We start from the raw sequence: 16,551 nt of genomic DNA on the forward strand, positions 1-16,551 counted from the left end.
TTATCTGAACAAGTCACTTAGCCTCTCTGTGCCTCGTTTCCTTATCTGTAAAATGAGGATAATAATAGCACCTTCCTCTCAGGATTGTTCTAAGGACAAAAATAAGATAATATTTGCCAACCTTAATGTGTTATATAAATGTTTATTACCATTAATTTACTGTTATTGTTATGCTGATTATCCACCCCATCACACCATGCTCCCACCACCTAGTAAATACTCTGCTTATCTTTCCAGACTTATTTCACATTTCCCCCCACCACCACCCTTAAACACTGTATGTTCCTTTCAAGTTGGACTGGTTTGGCTCCTCATTCACAGTATCCCACCTCCCACCTCCATGCCTTCTCATAGGAGATCCTCTGTGCCATGAATGTTCTTCCTCCTCATTTCTGTGTTCTGTAATACCTAGCTTCCTTCCAAGCTCAGCTCACATGCCTCCTCCCAAACATGCCTTTTCTGATCCACAGCCTTTCCCCTCAGTCATTAGACCTTGACTATCCATAAAAATACATATTTACATTTTACTTTATTTAGCTATCCAAATGTAGGCTCCTTGAAGGCAGCCACTTCTGGTTTTGTCTTTGTATCCCCAAAACCAAGCACAGAGCTTGGCACATAATAAATGGGTGCTTAATAAATACTCATGGAACTGAATGAATCGGTATGGAGCCTTGGAGTAGGGGCCTCATATGCTCTGTTTTCCAACTTAGAGCATTTTCTATGGCTGTTCCCCATTTCTGAAATCCTCTCCCTGCTCATCTCCATCTCCTGGCTTCCCTGGCTTTCTTCAAGGCCCAACTAAAATCCCATCTTCTTCAAGATTTCCCCCATCCTAGGGTCTTCCTTCTGTTGATTATTTCCCGTTTATCTTGTGGATATCTTGTTCATACCTGTTGTCTCCTCCATCAGACTGTGAGCCCCTAGAGGGCAAAGACTCTGTTTTTTGCCTTTCTCTGTATTCCTAGCACTTAGCACAAGGCCTGGAACTGTAGGTGCTTAATAAATGTTTATCCATTGATTGATATGCTAACTCAGAGGGCACTGGAAGGTTTTAATTTTATCAAGATTTAGTGATATACAATTTTGATAGACTTGAATTTTCTCAGCAGTACAACACTCTGAGACAGTTCCAAAAGACTCATGGAAAATGCTATCCACATCCCAGAGAAAGAACCACAGAGTCTGAATGCAGATCAAAGCATACTATTTTCACTTTTTTTGTTTCTTCTTTCTTATGGTTTTTCTATTTTGTTATGATTTTTCTTTTGCAACATGACTAATGTGGAAATATTTTAATATGATTGTGCATATATAGCATACATCAGATTGCTTGTCATCTTGGGGAGGGGGCAGGGGAGAGAGGGAGAAAAAGAATTGGAACTCAAAATCTTATAAAAGTGAATGTTGAAAACTATCTTTACATGTCATTGGAAAAAACAAAATACTGTTAAGTGGGGGAAAAAGATTTAGTGATGTATTTATTGCCTCCATCTCTAATTTCATTTTTTTTGATCAGGTGCAACATTGCTGTTATTTTTATGACTGAGATGGTTGTGGATCACAGTGTGAGAGAAGATTGGGCCCTTCATCTACCCTTACTACTTCATGCTGTCTTCTTAGGTAAGGCTAGATCCAAGAGGAATCGTGCATGATCCTTCTGTACACCATATGGCCACAAGTGGAGCAAAAGGATTTTGTTAGTATTCTTTTCAAAGTTCACCACTCCCATTCTTCATTATTAGAACATTGATTTCCATCATTCATTGGGTTTTCGTGTTAGCTTCAGGACCCACAATTAAACAATAATCCAAATGCTCTGGAAGCTGGTAATGATATCAGCAGGCAGCTAGGTGGCTCAGTGGATAGAGTGCTGGACATAGAAGCAGGAAGACCTGATTCAAGTCCAGCCTCTTACCAGCTGTGTGGTCTTGGGCAAGTCACTTAACCTGTTTGACTCAGTTTCCTCATCTGTAAAATGAATTCAGAAATAGCACCTGCCTCCCAGGGTGATTGTGAGGATAAAATGAGATGACATTTATAAAATGCTTTGCAGACTTTAAAGCACTGTCTTAAATGCTAGCGATTATAATGCCATTTTGCTGTAGAATGAAATTCAGTATAAAGTAGGTCCATGAAAATAATAATGATAATCTCTGACAGCAGGGATCATAAGACAGGATCACTGGGGAAAGTGTAGGCAGCAGGGCTGAAGAGACAAGGGTGTATCGTCAGAGAATATCCGTAGCTGCGGGGTGAGGGAGGAAGAGAAACCAGGAAAAGAGACAAAGATGGCTAAAGAATTAGCCATACAGTCTGGAAAGTTCAGTGTCATAGAGATTGAGGGAAAAGGGAGAGTAAGCAGTAGGAAATGCTCTTGATGGGCCAACGAGAAGCCCAGTTACCCTTACTCCAAGATTTTGGTGTAAGGAACAAAGCAGGTTGTTTTCCTTGAACCTCACTCTTTACATTGGTAACTCATGTCACAGGTGAGAAAATTACAAACCTCCTACTCCTGCATGTTTCTTTATGTGGAAATGCCATGACTAACACTGGAATTTTTATTATTTCTGTAGTCTCTGAACTAATTAAAAATGTGTTTTTACAAAGAGATTTCCCTTTTCCTCTCAGGTTTGGACCATTACCGGCCTGAAGTCTTTGAACACAGTAAAAAGCTGCTTCTCCACCTGCTGATTGCTCTTTCTTGTAACAGTAATTTTCATTCCATTGCATCAGTACTTCTGCAGACCAGAGAGATGAGTGAAGCCAAGACACTCACGGTCCAGCCAGCTTATCTCCCTGAATACCTCTATACAGGTAACAAAAACAGAAATTGTTGGTGTAGAGTTGCCCTCTAAAATGCAGAGACTCCTGAAGATTTCAGAATACAGAATAAATAAATAATTTCTGTAATGCAGTTATGGTTAGTCTTCTGCATGATGAACGTAACAATAAATCCATAAAACCTTGCTGGAGGTTAATTTCACCACATGAATGCATGACCAGTGTTTCATTTTGCACATGAAGAAAATGAGGGCCACAGAAGCCATAAGATCATTGGTTTAGGGGCAGCTAGGTGGCTCAGTGAGTAGAGCACCTGCCCTGGAGTCAGGAGGACCTGAGTTCAAATCTAGCCTCAGACACCTGACACACTTACTAGCTGTGTGATCTTGGGCAATTCATCTAACCCCAATTGTTCTGCCTTCCCCCCTCCCCCAAAAAAAGATCATCAGTTTAAAACTAGAAGAGATTTTAGAGACCATTGAGTCTAATGCCTTCATTTTATAGATGAGAAAACTGGATCCCAAAGAGGTTAAGTGATTTGCCCAGGGTCACATAGCTAGTAAGAGACTAAGCCAGTATCTAAATCCACTTTTTCCTCACAACATGTCTAGGACCACCTTAAGGATCATCTCATGTAGCTCCCCACCCAGTATAAGAATCTCTCTTTCTACTTCCTGTTCCTCAGAGGACATAACACATATTGCATTTTTCAACATTTTTTTTCAGCTTTCTATTGTTTTTTGATTTGTTTTTTAGCACAGAGACTTTTTAAAAATGTTTTGTTGTTCCAAATTCTCTCCTTCTCCCTGCTCCCTCCCGCACCTAATGAGAAGGCAATGGGGGTGGGGGGGAGACACCTATTACAGATATATATATGTGTGTGTGTGTGTGTGTGTGTGTGTGTGTGTGTGTGTGTGTGTGTGTGTGTGTATAGTCATAATAAACAAATTTCTACATTAGCTATGTTCTACCATCCCCCTGCAAAAAAAAAAAAGAAAGAAGGAAAGAAGATAGGGAAAGAAAGAGAGCGAGGGAAAGAGGAAGGAAGGAAGAAAGAAAGAAAGAAGGAAAGAGAAAGAGAAGGAGGGAGGGAGAGAGAGAGAGAGAGAGAGAGAGAGAGAGAGAGAGAAAGTATGTACTCTGACACCAGTGGCTCTCCATCTGGAGGTGGATAGCATGTTTCAGCATAAATCCTTTGGAATGGGTCATTGTGTTGATTGGAATTTCTAAGCTTTCAGAGTTGCTTATCTTTACACTATTTCTATTACTGTATAGATTGTTCTCCTGATTCTGATCACTTCACTTTGTATCACTTCATGCAGATTTTCCCAAGTTTTTATGCAACCATTCCCTTCATCATTTCTCACAGCATAATAGTATTCCATCACATTTATGTACCGTAACTTGTTCAGCCATTCTGCAATGAAGGTTGACAACCCACTTAAAACAGGGTGCCAAGAACTAAACACCATATTCTGTATCTAGTCCAGGATACAATAAGATTATTCCCGATTTCTTTTTCTGGGAACCTGCTTTTATCCCTGAAGTTTAAGATTGCATCAGCATTCTAGGCAACCACTCCATATTGATGACTCCTTTTTAACTTTCTTTTTTTTGGGGGGGGGGCAGGGCAATTGGGGTTAAGTGACTTGCCCAAGGTCACACAGCTAGTACATGTGTCAAGTGTCTGAGGCCGGATTTGAACTCAGGTCCTCCTGACTCCAGGGCCGGTGCTCTACTGACTGCGCCACCTAGCTGCCCCTCCTTTTTAACTTTCAGTCAGCTGAAACTCACATATCTTTCCACATTGACTCTAAAGCAAAGCCTCCCTCATTCTGCCTTTGGGCTATTGATTTTTAGAACATTTACATATGTATCTATTAAATTTTATTTTGTCAGATTTGACCGTTCCTCCCAGCATCCTGAGATGTTTTTTTATAGCATTACTCTTTCACTCAATTTTCACTTTACTCTTCAGCTTTCCGTCATCTCCAAATTTGATATGTCTTCCCTCTTCATCCAAATCATTGATTTCTTTTTAATGGTCAATGGAACAAATCAGAACCCTGCATCTCACCACTAGTTCTAGTACAAAATCACAGTCTTAACATTCAAAGGAGCCTTCCTTAGAGGCCAAATAGTCCAGCCAATATGTGAACAAGAATCTCTTTCATCACGTATTCAGCTAGAGATTGTCCAGTTTTTGGTTGAAATCCCCCAATGAAGAGGAACACACTCTGTGTCAGGATAGCCCATGCTACTTTTGGATGGTTCTCATCATTAGGAAATATTTTCTTGAATTTAGCCTGAATTTGCCCTTCTACAATTTCCACTCATCGGTCCTAGTTATGCCCTCTGGGGTTGAACAGAATAAATCTAATCCCTCTTCCATATAAAGGCCTTTCAAATACTTGAAGATAGTTATCCTGTCCCCCTCATGTTCTCTTCTCCAGGTTCACTATCCCCACTTCTTTCCGCCAGTTTTCCTATTGCATGAATTCAAGGCCCTTTACTATCCCGGGTGCCCTCTACTTAATTCTAATTTAATAATGTCCTTCATCTATTTGCAGGCCCAGAACTGAACACAATACTCCACATATGTATTCTGACCAAGACTCTCTCCTCTCTAGTCCTAGGCAAAATGCCTCTTGACGCAGCCCCAAATCATATTAGCTTTGTCATCTGCCGTATCAGATGGTTGATTGCTACTTAGATTGCAGTTCTCTAAGACCCCACAGATCATTCGAGGTGTATGGCTATCTAATCACATGTCCCCTCTCTTGTACTTGTGAAGTTAACTTTTTGAACCCTACAACTAGAGGATGAGACCATGGGCTTCTCTGGGGCCTCTATTTAAAGAGAGGGGGACTCAGCACAGTTTTTCTCCCCATTTTACACTAGCCACCCCACTTTTGGACTTCTCTGGAACTCCTCATAATGCCCCTGCCCCACGTACCTTCTTCCCCACCCTCATGTTGTCTTCCACCATTAGATTGTAAGCTCCTTGATTGACAGGAACTGGCTATGTTTTTTATTTGTACTTGTTTCCTCAGCACTTGGCACAGTGCCAGGCTCACTAAATGTGTGCATCTTGCATTTCTTTTGAGCTACTTCAGTTCTGCTTTGCTCATAGAGCACAGCATCTTCTCTGATTAGGGCATGCCATCATGTGAATTACAGAGCTAGTGGAACCTGATAGGCACTTGTCAAAGACACTGAGCAAACATTTCATGTTAATTTGTTTGCTTTCTGTTCATTTATTTGGTTCTATTCTATTACACACTAAGAGTTTATGTGAAGTTTATCTTTTATGCTTGGCCATCTTGCATTCCCATCCTCAAGGGGCTAAAGAGACCCTGCATTTTGAAACTGAATTGCCCAAAGCATTTCAAGCTACCTTTTCTTTAAAATGACCCAGGGAGTTCATCTCTACATTGGCCATGCCTTTGGTCTCTTCAGTCAGTCAGTCATTATGTATTAAGCTCCTACTATGTGCTAGGGCTACAAAGACAAAATCAAAACCAGTCCTTCCCCTCAATCAATTTGTAACCTACAGAAATAGACAGTGCATAATGTGATAAGGTAATGAGACTGGTTTTCATGAGTGAAACACAAAAAACTAGTCTCATTACTGGAGAGTTAAACCTCCCCATTGCTTCTTTTCTCTAAATTTGATCATGGGGGTATTCTTACAACTTACAGGGAGCAGTCTTGTGTGTTGGTTTCTCAGTCTCATTAAGAAAGCTGACAAGCACACTGGGAGAGTGCATTCCAACCTTCTCTTCCTCTTCCACCAGGTGGTTTTGACTTCCTCAGAGAATACCAGCCCTCCCCCGTGCCAGACTCTGGCTTAAGCTCCAGCTCTACCTCCTCCAGCATCAGTCTGGGAGGCAGCAGCGGGAATCTCCCGCAGATCACCCAGGAGATAGAAGACATTGACACAGCCACTGAAACTGATGAGAAGGCAAACAAGCTTATTGAGTTCCTGACTACCAGGTAATGAAGGGTCTGCCATCGTTTGGAAAAGTACCAGAATTTCACACAGAGAGAGAGAGAGAGAGAGAGAGAGAAATGAATACCAAGTTTCAACAACTTCCAGTGTTTTCCAAAAATCTGCTAAAATTACCATGAATGGAAAGGACTTCTTATTTTTTTTAAAAAAAACCATGATGTTACAGCTGGTTGGCAGGAATCTATTATGCCCTGTAACCATCCTGACTTTAACCAGGATTAAGCCTGGCAGAGGCTCGGTGCTCTCTGGCTTAATACCTTAATACCTAAAACTCTACATTAGCTGTATCCTACCAAGGAACAATTACTGAGAAAACCCATTAAATTGTAAACTCCTAGAACTGTCTTTTACCTTTCTTAATATCCCCAGAGCTTAGTACAGCGCCTGTCCCATAGTAGGCACTTAACAAATGTTGACTGACTGATTGAAAAACTTCCCTCTGTTCATCAGTTAGAAGAGGCCACAAATAGCAGGCAGAAACAATTAGGAGGGGAGTACAAGGAAAATGAAACAAACTGATAATAAATCAAATAAAAAGTTGTGGGTTATCCTGTTGTTCAGGTCTCATGATGCTTACATTTAATGATTTATCTGGTAAATCCAGAGTGTTACTGCAGCACGGGGATTCCCACAAAGCTTTCTTATCTCTAGTGGGCAGCAGCTCATGATCTGCTCACTTTAAGTCTTGTGTGAGTAACACACTAGAGAAAATTCTTTTTTATTATTATTAAATATCCAAAGCTTTCTGTGTATGTTACAAATCCTTCATTATGTTTTTTGTCAGTCACTGAGTTCATCAACAACCATTTATTGAATGCTTCCTATGATCCAGGCACAGTGCTAAGTGTTGGAGACACAGAGAGAAGGAAAAACAGCCTCTCCCTCCAAGGGGCTCACATTTTAATAGGGGAAAGAAACACCTTGTAAATAGCTGGATATATACAAGTTATAGAAAGAGTGGGTGGAATAAACTTCAGAGGGAAGGCAGTGACAGGTGGAGGGTTGTGGAAGGACCTACAGAAGATGGAATTTAAACTGAGTCTTGAAGGAAACCAAGCAAACTAAGAAGAGGAGACAAGGAGGCAAAGCATTCCAGACATGGGGGACAGCCAGTGCAAAGGTACAGAGACTCAAAGAGACATTATAGGAACAGCAAGTAGTTCAGTCTGGCTGTATCATAATGTATAAGAAGACTAGAAAAGGTAGGAAGGGGCTGGGTTATGAAGAGAGGACTTTACATTTGACCCTGTTACCCTGGTAACAAGGAGCCATCAGAATTTAGAGTAAGGGGAGGAGTGACAGTCAGACTTACACTTCTTGTTTGGAGAAAGAAATGAGTGGATCTTTTCTTCATATTGTGTAGGACTGGCTCAAATTGCCTTGTATTGACTTTGTTTATATTTTGTCTTTGTTTTTGCTTGTATGTCATTCCTCACAATAGAATTGTGGGCAGGCCCTGTTTGGTCTTGTCTTTGTGTCCCCTTTATCAAGCATAGTGCCTGGCATAGAGTAGGCACTTAATCATTGCTTACTGAAAGATGAAAGGACCATGAACCTACATATACCTATACCTTGATCATATGACCACTCGGCTTACCCATATTTAAGGGACCAGTCATTTTTCTTGGTAAGGAAACATCCTTCTCTCAGGGAGAGTTTGATGATGACAAAATCACTAGAAAAAATGCCAATTTCTGCATATAGTTTACCTGTGAATAATAGGATTATAGAAACATAGCCTCCTTTTCATTAGAAAATTGTCCTTTTTTATCCGGAGCAATGAGGATACCTGAGTAAGGATACATGAGTGCTAGTCCAAACTGTGCCTTAGGCTATGTGTTGCACAGATTCAAGGCCAATAACAAGAAAGCCAAACTTTTCTTGGAGAAAGAAAACAAGTAAAATGTTTCTCCAACAAAAAAAAATTTTCTCCAGTAACTTTCTCTCCATGATGGTCCAGGAGTTGGACCTGATGACGTCAGAGGTCCCTTCCAGCTTAAGATCTTTGCCTCTATAAATTTGTCATTAGTAAGATGACTCTCTGCAGCCCACACCCTCTTGTGGCTATGGGCTATGAGTCTGCTCCTTACATCTCTGTAGATAGGTCAGTCTAAGGCTCAGCTCACAGCTCAGCACTGATTGGCTCCTGTTTGGAACGTGGCAACAACAATGAACCCAGAGGAGGTCAGTCCTGTAAGATAGCCCCAAGATTCTGGTTGCAAATGTTTCTTGGTGACTGGAATTTTCAAACTGAAGTCCACTCATATTTTTTACTTAAAATAGAAGAGGAACTATGGAGTCCTTAATTTCTGGGTTGTACTATATATGAAACTTCAGAAATCCTTCTTGAACATATTATTAGGGAGAGACCTAACTCGCAATAAAATAAATATTTGAACATTTAGCAAAGCTGCTATTAGAGAAGAAATATATCACAATATATTGTTTTTCTAGTGCAAAGTCATAATTTATTTGTCTTATATTTTATGTCTTTTAAGGGCTTTTGGTCCACTTTGGTGCCATGAAGATATCACCCCCAAGAATCAGAATTCCAAGAGTGCTGAGCAGCTTGCTAATTTCCTACGTCATGTTGTGTCTGTGTTTAAGGATTCTAAGTCAGGTACCTTATCTTGTTACTTGGAAGCATGTGGGACCCATCGTTCTTCTTTGATCTGCCATGTTATTCTACACTTGACCCTCTTAAAACAGAGCACATTCAGGGTGGTTTTCACATTTGCCAAATATCTGACTAGAGTTTATTTTTTGGAAAACTCCAGAGTTTTCTATCCTACATAAGGTTATAAAAACTTTCAGAAACTGACTACTTTATATAATTTAATGTCGCTTGATGTCATCTATATTTTCATTACCCTACTTACAGTATTTTTCCTACTGTCATTTGAACTCCTTGTTTCCATTTCCGTTCAGTTCAGCCACCCACTGATGTGGCCATTGCTTAGACTTCAGCATCATCCAACATATTGAACTTTGAAATTCCACTTTTTGACACAGTGCCCTATCTTTCCACTTTTTCATATTCCCACTCTCACTGAGCTTTCTCTTCTTCCTCATCATGACCGCTGACCCCTGAATTTTCCTCTTAGTTCTCTGTATCTCTGCACAAGCAGGCACTTAATGAAGTTTTATTAATTGACAAATTGAAACAGTGGTCTAAGAATATACTGATTATTCTGTTGAGCCAGTTTTATTTTTAACCTGCTAAATTTCTTTAAGGATCAACAGGGTCCTTTGCTAACTTGGTGGCTCAAATCTCAGCTGCTCCCAGTGTGAGCACATTCCCAAGGTTAAATATCTGAGCCACACTTCTGCCCATTATCATAACATGCTAATATTTGTCAGAGAAATTCCTTAGAAAAGAAATGGTGGTAAAATGGGCTGGAGGAGGTATTCCTGGAATAGGGTTTCCCATGTATTGTTTTTAGATTCCACCTTAAATTACTTATGAAAACCCCAGAGCACAGTGATGTTCACTTGGCATCTATCGAAATGGTCAGCTTTATGTTTGTATAGAAGCTGCATCTCTCCTCCACGAAGAGACAGAAAAGGTTAAACTTGGCACATGATTGAATGGGCATATTGTCCTCTGCTTAACAGTCATCTGAGAATTGAACATAGCCTAAAAGAAAGGAATTTATGATTTGCATATGAACCACTAATTAACTGAACCCTGGTCTTGGGGTAGAGGGAGTCATAACAAAAGAAAATAAGGCAATGGCTTCCAGCTCTTAGAGAGATCACATCCTCAACCAGGATACTCCCAGCTGCCCTAGTATATTCCCTACTCTCCTGCCATCCTTGCTAAATGCTTCTTTTGCTTGATCAACTTATACCTGCACCTGAGTAGTCTTCCATACCTTAGCATAAGCCTAGAATGACAAATTTATCCCCGCTAACCAATTCTTTTCCTCCCATCCTTCATGAAATCTCTGGGAATCTTTCTCCAGTAAATTGAAAGCATGGTACCCATTCAGTATACACACACATACACACACATGCATGCACGCACGCACACACTCATGCACATATATTGCAAACAGAATTTATACACTCTATACTTTTTTGCCCATAAGTTCTTTCCTTATGTATATATTTGAATCCTAGCCTCATTCATGTAACATTTGCAGTCTCTGTTTTTATTGTTTTAGATTGCAAATGTCCTAAAGGACAGAGATAGTGTCCTTTAAGTTAGATGGACATAACACACCAATTGGTACCATTTGCAAATAGGGACTTCTAATATGCCTTTGAAAATTAGGTCTGTATAATACCAAAGACATTGGTATCATTTGACCAATGGTGCTGTGGCTGCAGTGCGGGGTCTAGAGTCAGGAAGACTATCTTCATGAGTTCAGATCTGACCCCAGACACTTAGTAGCTGTGTGACCCTAGGCAAGTCACTGAACCCTGTTTGTCTCAGTTTCCTCATATGTAAAATGAGCTGGAGAAGGAAATAGCAAACTATCATAATATCTTTGCCAAGAAAACTCCAAATGGGGTCATGAGGAGTCAGACATGACTGAAAAATGACTAAACAACAACAGATCTTGATTTCCATTTCTCCTGCTTTGAATGCATGGATTCTTTACATACGTTTTGTTCAAGAGGAAGTATTGAATCATAAAGTACTCCAGAATAAATTTATTAGTCTCCTATTTCCAGTTTACATTAAATGATGTGATGTGAAATTTATACAGTAAATGATACTCCAGTGATTGTTGGCATAAGGGAATATTTTTTTCAACACAGACCCATAGACTTAGGGTACATTATTTTGCCAGGAAATTGTTAAAAGGCCTGTCATTTTTTTATAAATTAACATGTAATATACACTTTGAGAAATAATGTCACACTTAACTATAACATCCTGTTTTCACAAACCTATTCTATGGTATGCTTGAATCATTATATTAATACAATTTCCACAAAGTACTTTCAGTGGTTATTCAATTAAGTTCCATTAGCATTTTCTCATGTTTGAATGGAGTGACTCTTCCAAGATCCATGCAGATGAACCAAGAAATAGAGAGCTGCAAAGAGAAATGCCTTTCAGCTTTTCTCTTATTAAATAGTAATTCTTAAGTGTCTCTTTGCACAAAATATAGTATTGCGAACAAAAAGCAATTAGGAAAAGCATAGTTGTTGTCTCTTGGGAGTTTGCTGCCAGTGCCAAGGCTCCATGGACAACTAGCTGTATAGACCCAAGTAGTATTGTGAGAAGGGGGCTGGACTTGGAGGCATGGGAGAGAGGAGTTTAAACCTTATGCTAGTACTCATTAACACTGACCACCAGTAAGGTAACCAACTATTCTGAGCCTCAATTTTCTCATCTTTAAACTGGGGATAAAAATAGTACCTGTAGTTCTTACTCACAGGGCTGTGATCAGATGAGACAGTATATGCAAAACACTTTGAACCCTTTGAAGTACTGTGGAAGTGATGATTTATTAAAGTGTAAAGGAGCAGCAAGGTGGCATAGTGGATAGAGTGCCAGGCCTGGAGTCAGGAATACTGAGTTCAAATCCAGCCTCAGACATTTACTAGCTGTGTGACCCTGAGCAAGTCAATTAACCATGTTTGCCTGTTTCCTCATCGTAAAATGATCTGGAGAAGGAAAAGCAAATCACTCCAGTATCTCTTCAAAAACAAAAACAACAAACCAAGTAGGGTCATGAAGACTGAAAAATGATTAAACAACAACAAAAGAATTAAGAAGATGAAAGAGGTTCCTAGACACGATAATGAAATCATGGGTCCCTGAGGGAAAGTCCTAACCTCAAAGAGCTTACAGCTTAATGCAGGAGGGAGAAGAGGACAAGGCCATGCACACAAATGCAAATATGCTCAGGGCATAAGAGAAGTACAAAGTGCTGTGGTCCTAAATAGGGAAAAACCACTTCCAACTGATAGTCAGGAAGGGCTTCATGGAGAAACTGAGAATTAAGCTAGGTGTCTCTTCAGATCCTAGTAACCCTTGGTGTGCACACCTACCTGTCCATGGAGCCTTGGTATCGGCAGCAAACTCTTGGCAGATAAGAACTGTGCCTTTTTTTAATTAATAAGGACAAGCTCAGAAGGTGAGAAGTTACCATTAGAGATGAGAGGGGACATACCAGGTCTAGGGAACAGGGCGAAAGGAACAACAGGAGCATGTCTGAAGGGACACGAGCAATCTGGTTTGACTGGATCATAGAATAAATGAAAGTAATGTGACATAACTGGATTGATGGGTCTCATGACTACCTTGCCCAGAGACTGAAGCAGTTCCAGGACATAGGCCAGCTCTACCACTAGAGGCCAGCTAGTTCCAAGCTAGAGAAATAATAGAGGCAACCTCATCTGGTCACCATGCTTATAATGTAAACACCTTGGACAAGTCAGTTAATTTCTCTTCTTTTCTGTTTCTAGAAAGAGGAGGTTGGACTGGGTACTATCTAAGCCTCCTTGGCTCCTTCCAGTTCTCAATGCTATGACTACACAAAGCAGAGACATTGTATCCAAAAACAAAATCCTCCTAAAAAGATTTTTCTTAATGTTTTGCTAATTGGTTGCCATCACTTTGTAAATTGGGGTTTACAAGTCTTCAACCTAGAAGCTATTTATTTCCCCCAGTTTTTGGCTATAATGAGAGTAATCTGCCCAAGGTGAATGATGGCACCTGAGTTATAGCCCCATCATATGAACTGTCAGCGAGGCATTGTCAGTGAAGAAAGATGCTTTTAAGTTACATTTTAAAAATAGAAATAGAACTCTTTATTAAAACTACTAAGTAGAAACATTATTTCATATTAGCATAATATACCATCTACAGTGAGGTTTAAATAAATATAAACATTTAGATCTAATTTGGTGCCATCCCCATTAATTTTCAACTGTTAAATCAATTACTGTTTTGATTTTTCCCATACATTTAAGAAAAACTAAATCACATTGAATTATTATTGGGGTTTGATCCATCAAGGAGTTATCTATACCACCAGACCTTTAATCCACTTGGGCAGCTAAGGGTCCTGGAGTTAGGAAGACACAAGTTTAAATCTGGCCTTAGATATTAAGGAGCTGTGTGACCCTGGGCAAGTCACCTAACCTTTGTTTGGCTCAGTTTCTTTCTTCATCTGTAAAATGGGGATAATAATAGCACCTATGTCTCTGAGTTGTTGTGAGGATCAAATGAGGTAATGATTGTAAAATGACCGGCACGTAAGAAGCACTATATAAATATTAGTTATTAGCATTATCATCATTATTATCAAAAATCCTTCCAGGCATCTTCTCTAGGTTGTAGCAGATCTAGTTTATTGATTCTGATGAGGTGAATAAATCAGATAGGACTTTTCTGTTAGAAGATGCTTTCTGTATGTTCCCTCCAGCTCCTTGTCTTCCCTTGTCTTGTGGCAAGGTAGAGAGATGTTCACGGTGCCCTGACCATGCTGTATGAGCTCTCCTCTGATTTTTCCTTCAGTCATTCATTAATTTTCCTACCATCCCTACTTTCTAAGTCTTATGAAATTAGAGATGGTGACTCCAGAATTTTAAAACAGTAAGATTTACACAGTCAGTACTGTAGCTAGCTTATATAGCTCCCTTACCTGCTTCCAATTCAACCTTTTAGTTACACTCCAAGCTTACTAGAGCAATAGCTCATAAAACCTACTAAAACAGAAGTTTAGAAGGACTTAAGCAATTTCTTCTATATACATTATTAGGCTTTATTTTTCTAGTAAGTAGGAATTTTACCATTGTATTTTCTGCTGGAAAAAGTTCTAAGTCCATTTCCCGACACATTCGGTGCTTTTTACAAAAACTTGGTCATAAGGCTTGGTGGGCCTGACAGCCCAAAGAGGCTGAGAGAGGAGAACTTAGTGACCTCAAATTGTCACAGCTCATTCTTTTTATCTAGTTAGTTGGGATACAGCCAGTGGTGGGATTCAAATGAACTAACAACCAGTTCTCCACAGAACTGAGCCAAGGCACTGCCCCCACTAACAACTGGTTCAGGGAACTCAACCTAAAATTAGGTACCAGTTCTACTGAACCCATGTGAACTGGCTGGATACAGCCAAATGGATTCCACAGCAGTCCGGATCATCACTGATGACCACTAGGGCTGGTTTCCCTTTATGTACATATAGTCCCGGTTGTTTCATTGCCTTCAGCCATGGACCTTTTAAATGATCACCAGAGTTCCATGACAGTGTCCTTTACCATCCGATAAAGTGGTCAGCTGAGGATAGAGGGCTATGATTTTGTCTTCCATTTAAAAAACATAAGTGGGATAGATATTAAGTTGCAGGATCAAGTTTGCATCGCAAGCTTATAAACATCTTACAGATGCCCATTTGTAACCTCCATCTTGAGGGGATGAGGGCATGGCTGTGTCTAGACGTGCTCATAGGTCTTTTGGTTGGGTTCGAAGCCTCCATAGTTTGAAAGGAGCATGAATTTTACGCATGGCTATTCTTATGTTCCATGCACAAGAGGACTGAAAATTTGCCAACAACTTATGTAGATGAGGAAGAGGAGATAGAACTCAAAATATTGAACATGAAAGGTGAAGTAGAAGATCAGTTTGGTGAAAATTCCAGGGATCAGAATTGTTATCCTGAAGTTAGACATGAAAGAATAGGTTGTTGTTCATTTTTTTTCAATTCTTTTCATTCAGAAGGGGTAATGTTGGTGGGTTTGGTCAAGTTAGCCCATTATAAAAGGACAAATGAGTTCTTGAAAAACGTGAGATTTTTTTCAGTCAGAGCTATGTTTGTACTTATTATCTGAAAAGGAATGGGAAGCCATGTGGGAGCAGAGGATAGGGTAGGTGTCATAGATTTCCCCCTCATTGCTGGTCTCCCAACTAAAGTTTGGGTGACAACTTGTGGGGAACGTACTGAAGGGGATTCTCAGTCCAGAAAGCTTTGCATTAGATGGCCTCTGAGCTCCCTTCCAACTCAGAGACTTTATGATGCACTGATCCCCTCTCTCTCTCTCTCTCTCTCTCTCTCTCTCTCTCTCTCTCTCTCTCTCTCTCTCTCTCCCTCCCTCTCCCTCCCTCTCTCTCTCTCTCCCTCCTCCCATCTCTCCCTCCCCCTCTGTCTCTCTCTGTCTCTCCCTCTCTCTCTCTGTCTCTCTGTCTCTCTCTCTCTCTGTCTCTCTGTCTCTCTCTCTGTCTCTCTCTCTCTCTGCCTCCCTCTCTCTCTCTCTCTCTCTCTCTCTCTGTCTCTCTCTGCCCCCTCTCCCTCACTTTCTCTCCCTCTGTCTCTCAGGTTTCCATCTGGAGCAGCACCTGAGTGAAGTTGCATTACAGACAGCCCTGGCCAGCTCCTCTAGGCATTATGCAGGTCGCTCTTTCCAGATCTTCCGGGCCCTAAAGCAACCTCTGTCAGCCCATGCCCTGTCTGACCTCCTCTCCCGCCTGGTGGAAGTCATTGGAGAACATGGAGATGAGATTCAGGTATGAATGCAAAGGGTGGTGATGAACTTATCGTTAGGTGTCCAATTTGAAAAAAAAAATGAAGCTGATATTATGTGTCTCCTTTTCCTCCCTTAGTCATGCATCCTATCAACAATAATAATAATGGCTGACTTTTGCAGAGTAATTCTAGCTATGCTGGTTACTTCCATGATATTTGAATTTCTGAGTAGATGATAAACACCTGTTTGTTTGCTTTTACGTTGGCAGCCAGAATTCATTGCATTTCTGTTTGCTTTCGCTGCTAATCTAGGATACCCTCAAACAATGA

General features: G+C 40.4%; 1 protein-coding gene across 2 annotated transcripts in view; it reads left to right on the forward strand.

Moving 5' to 3' along the window:
• The window catches only part of FRY (FRY microtubule binding protein), a 325,197-nt gene that overhangs the window by 241,964 nt on the left and 66,682 nt on the right, over positions 1-16,551 (forward strand). For both annotated transcript variants that reach the window (XM_036743232.1, XM_036743231.1), the window contains 5 exons: positions 1,520-1,623; positions 2,632-2,817; positions 6,582-6,780; positions 9,295-9,416; positions 16,075-16,262. In XM_036743232.1, the coding sequence (XP_036599127.1) occupies positions 1,520-1,623; positions 2,632-2,817; positions 6,582-6,780; positions 9,295-9,416; positions 16,075-16,262 (799 nt within the window). The remainder of the gene's footprint in view (positions 1-1,519; positions 1,624-2,631; positions 2,818-6,581; positions 6,781-9,294; positions 9,417-16,074; positions 16,263-16,551) is intronic.

This window comes from Trichosurus vulpecula, chromosome 2, assembly GCF_011100635.1.
Source record: "Trichosurus vulpecula isolate mTriVul1 chromosome 2, mTriVul1.pri, whole genome shotgun sequence".
In the NCBI taxonomy this organism is placed as follows: Eukaryota; Metazoa; Chordata; class Mammalia; order Diprotodontia; family Phalangeridae; genus Trichosurus; species Trichosurus vulpecula.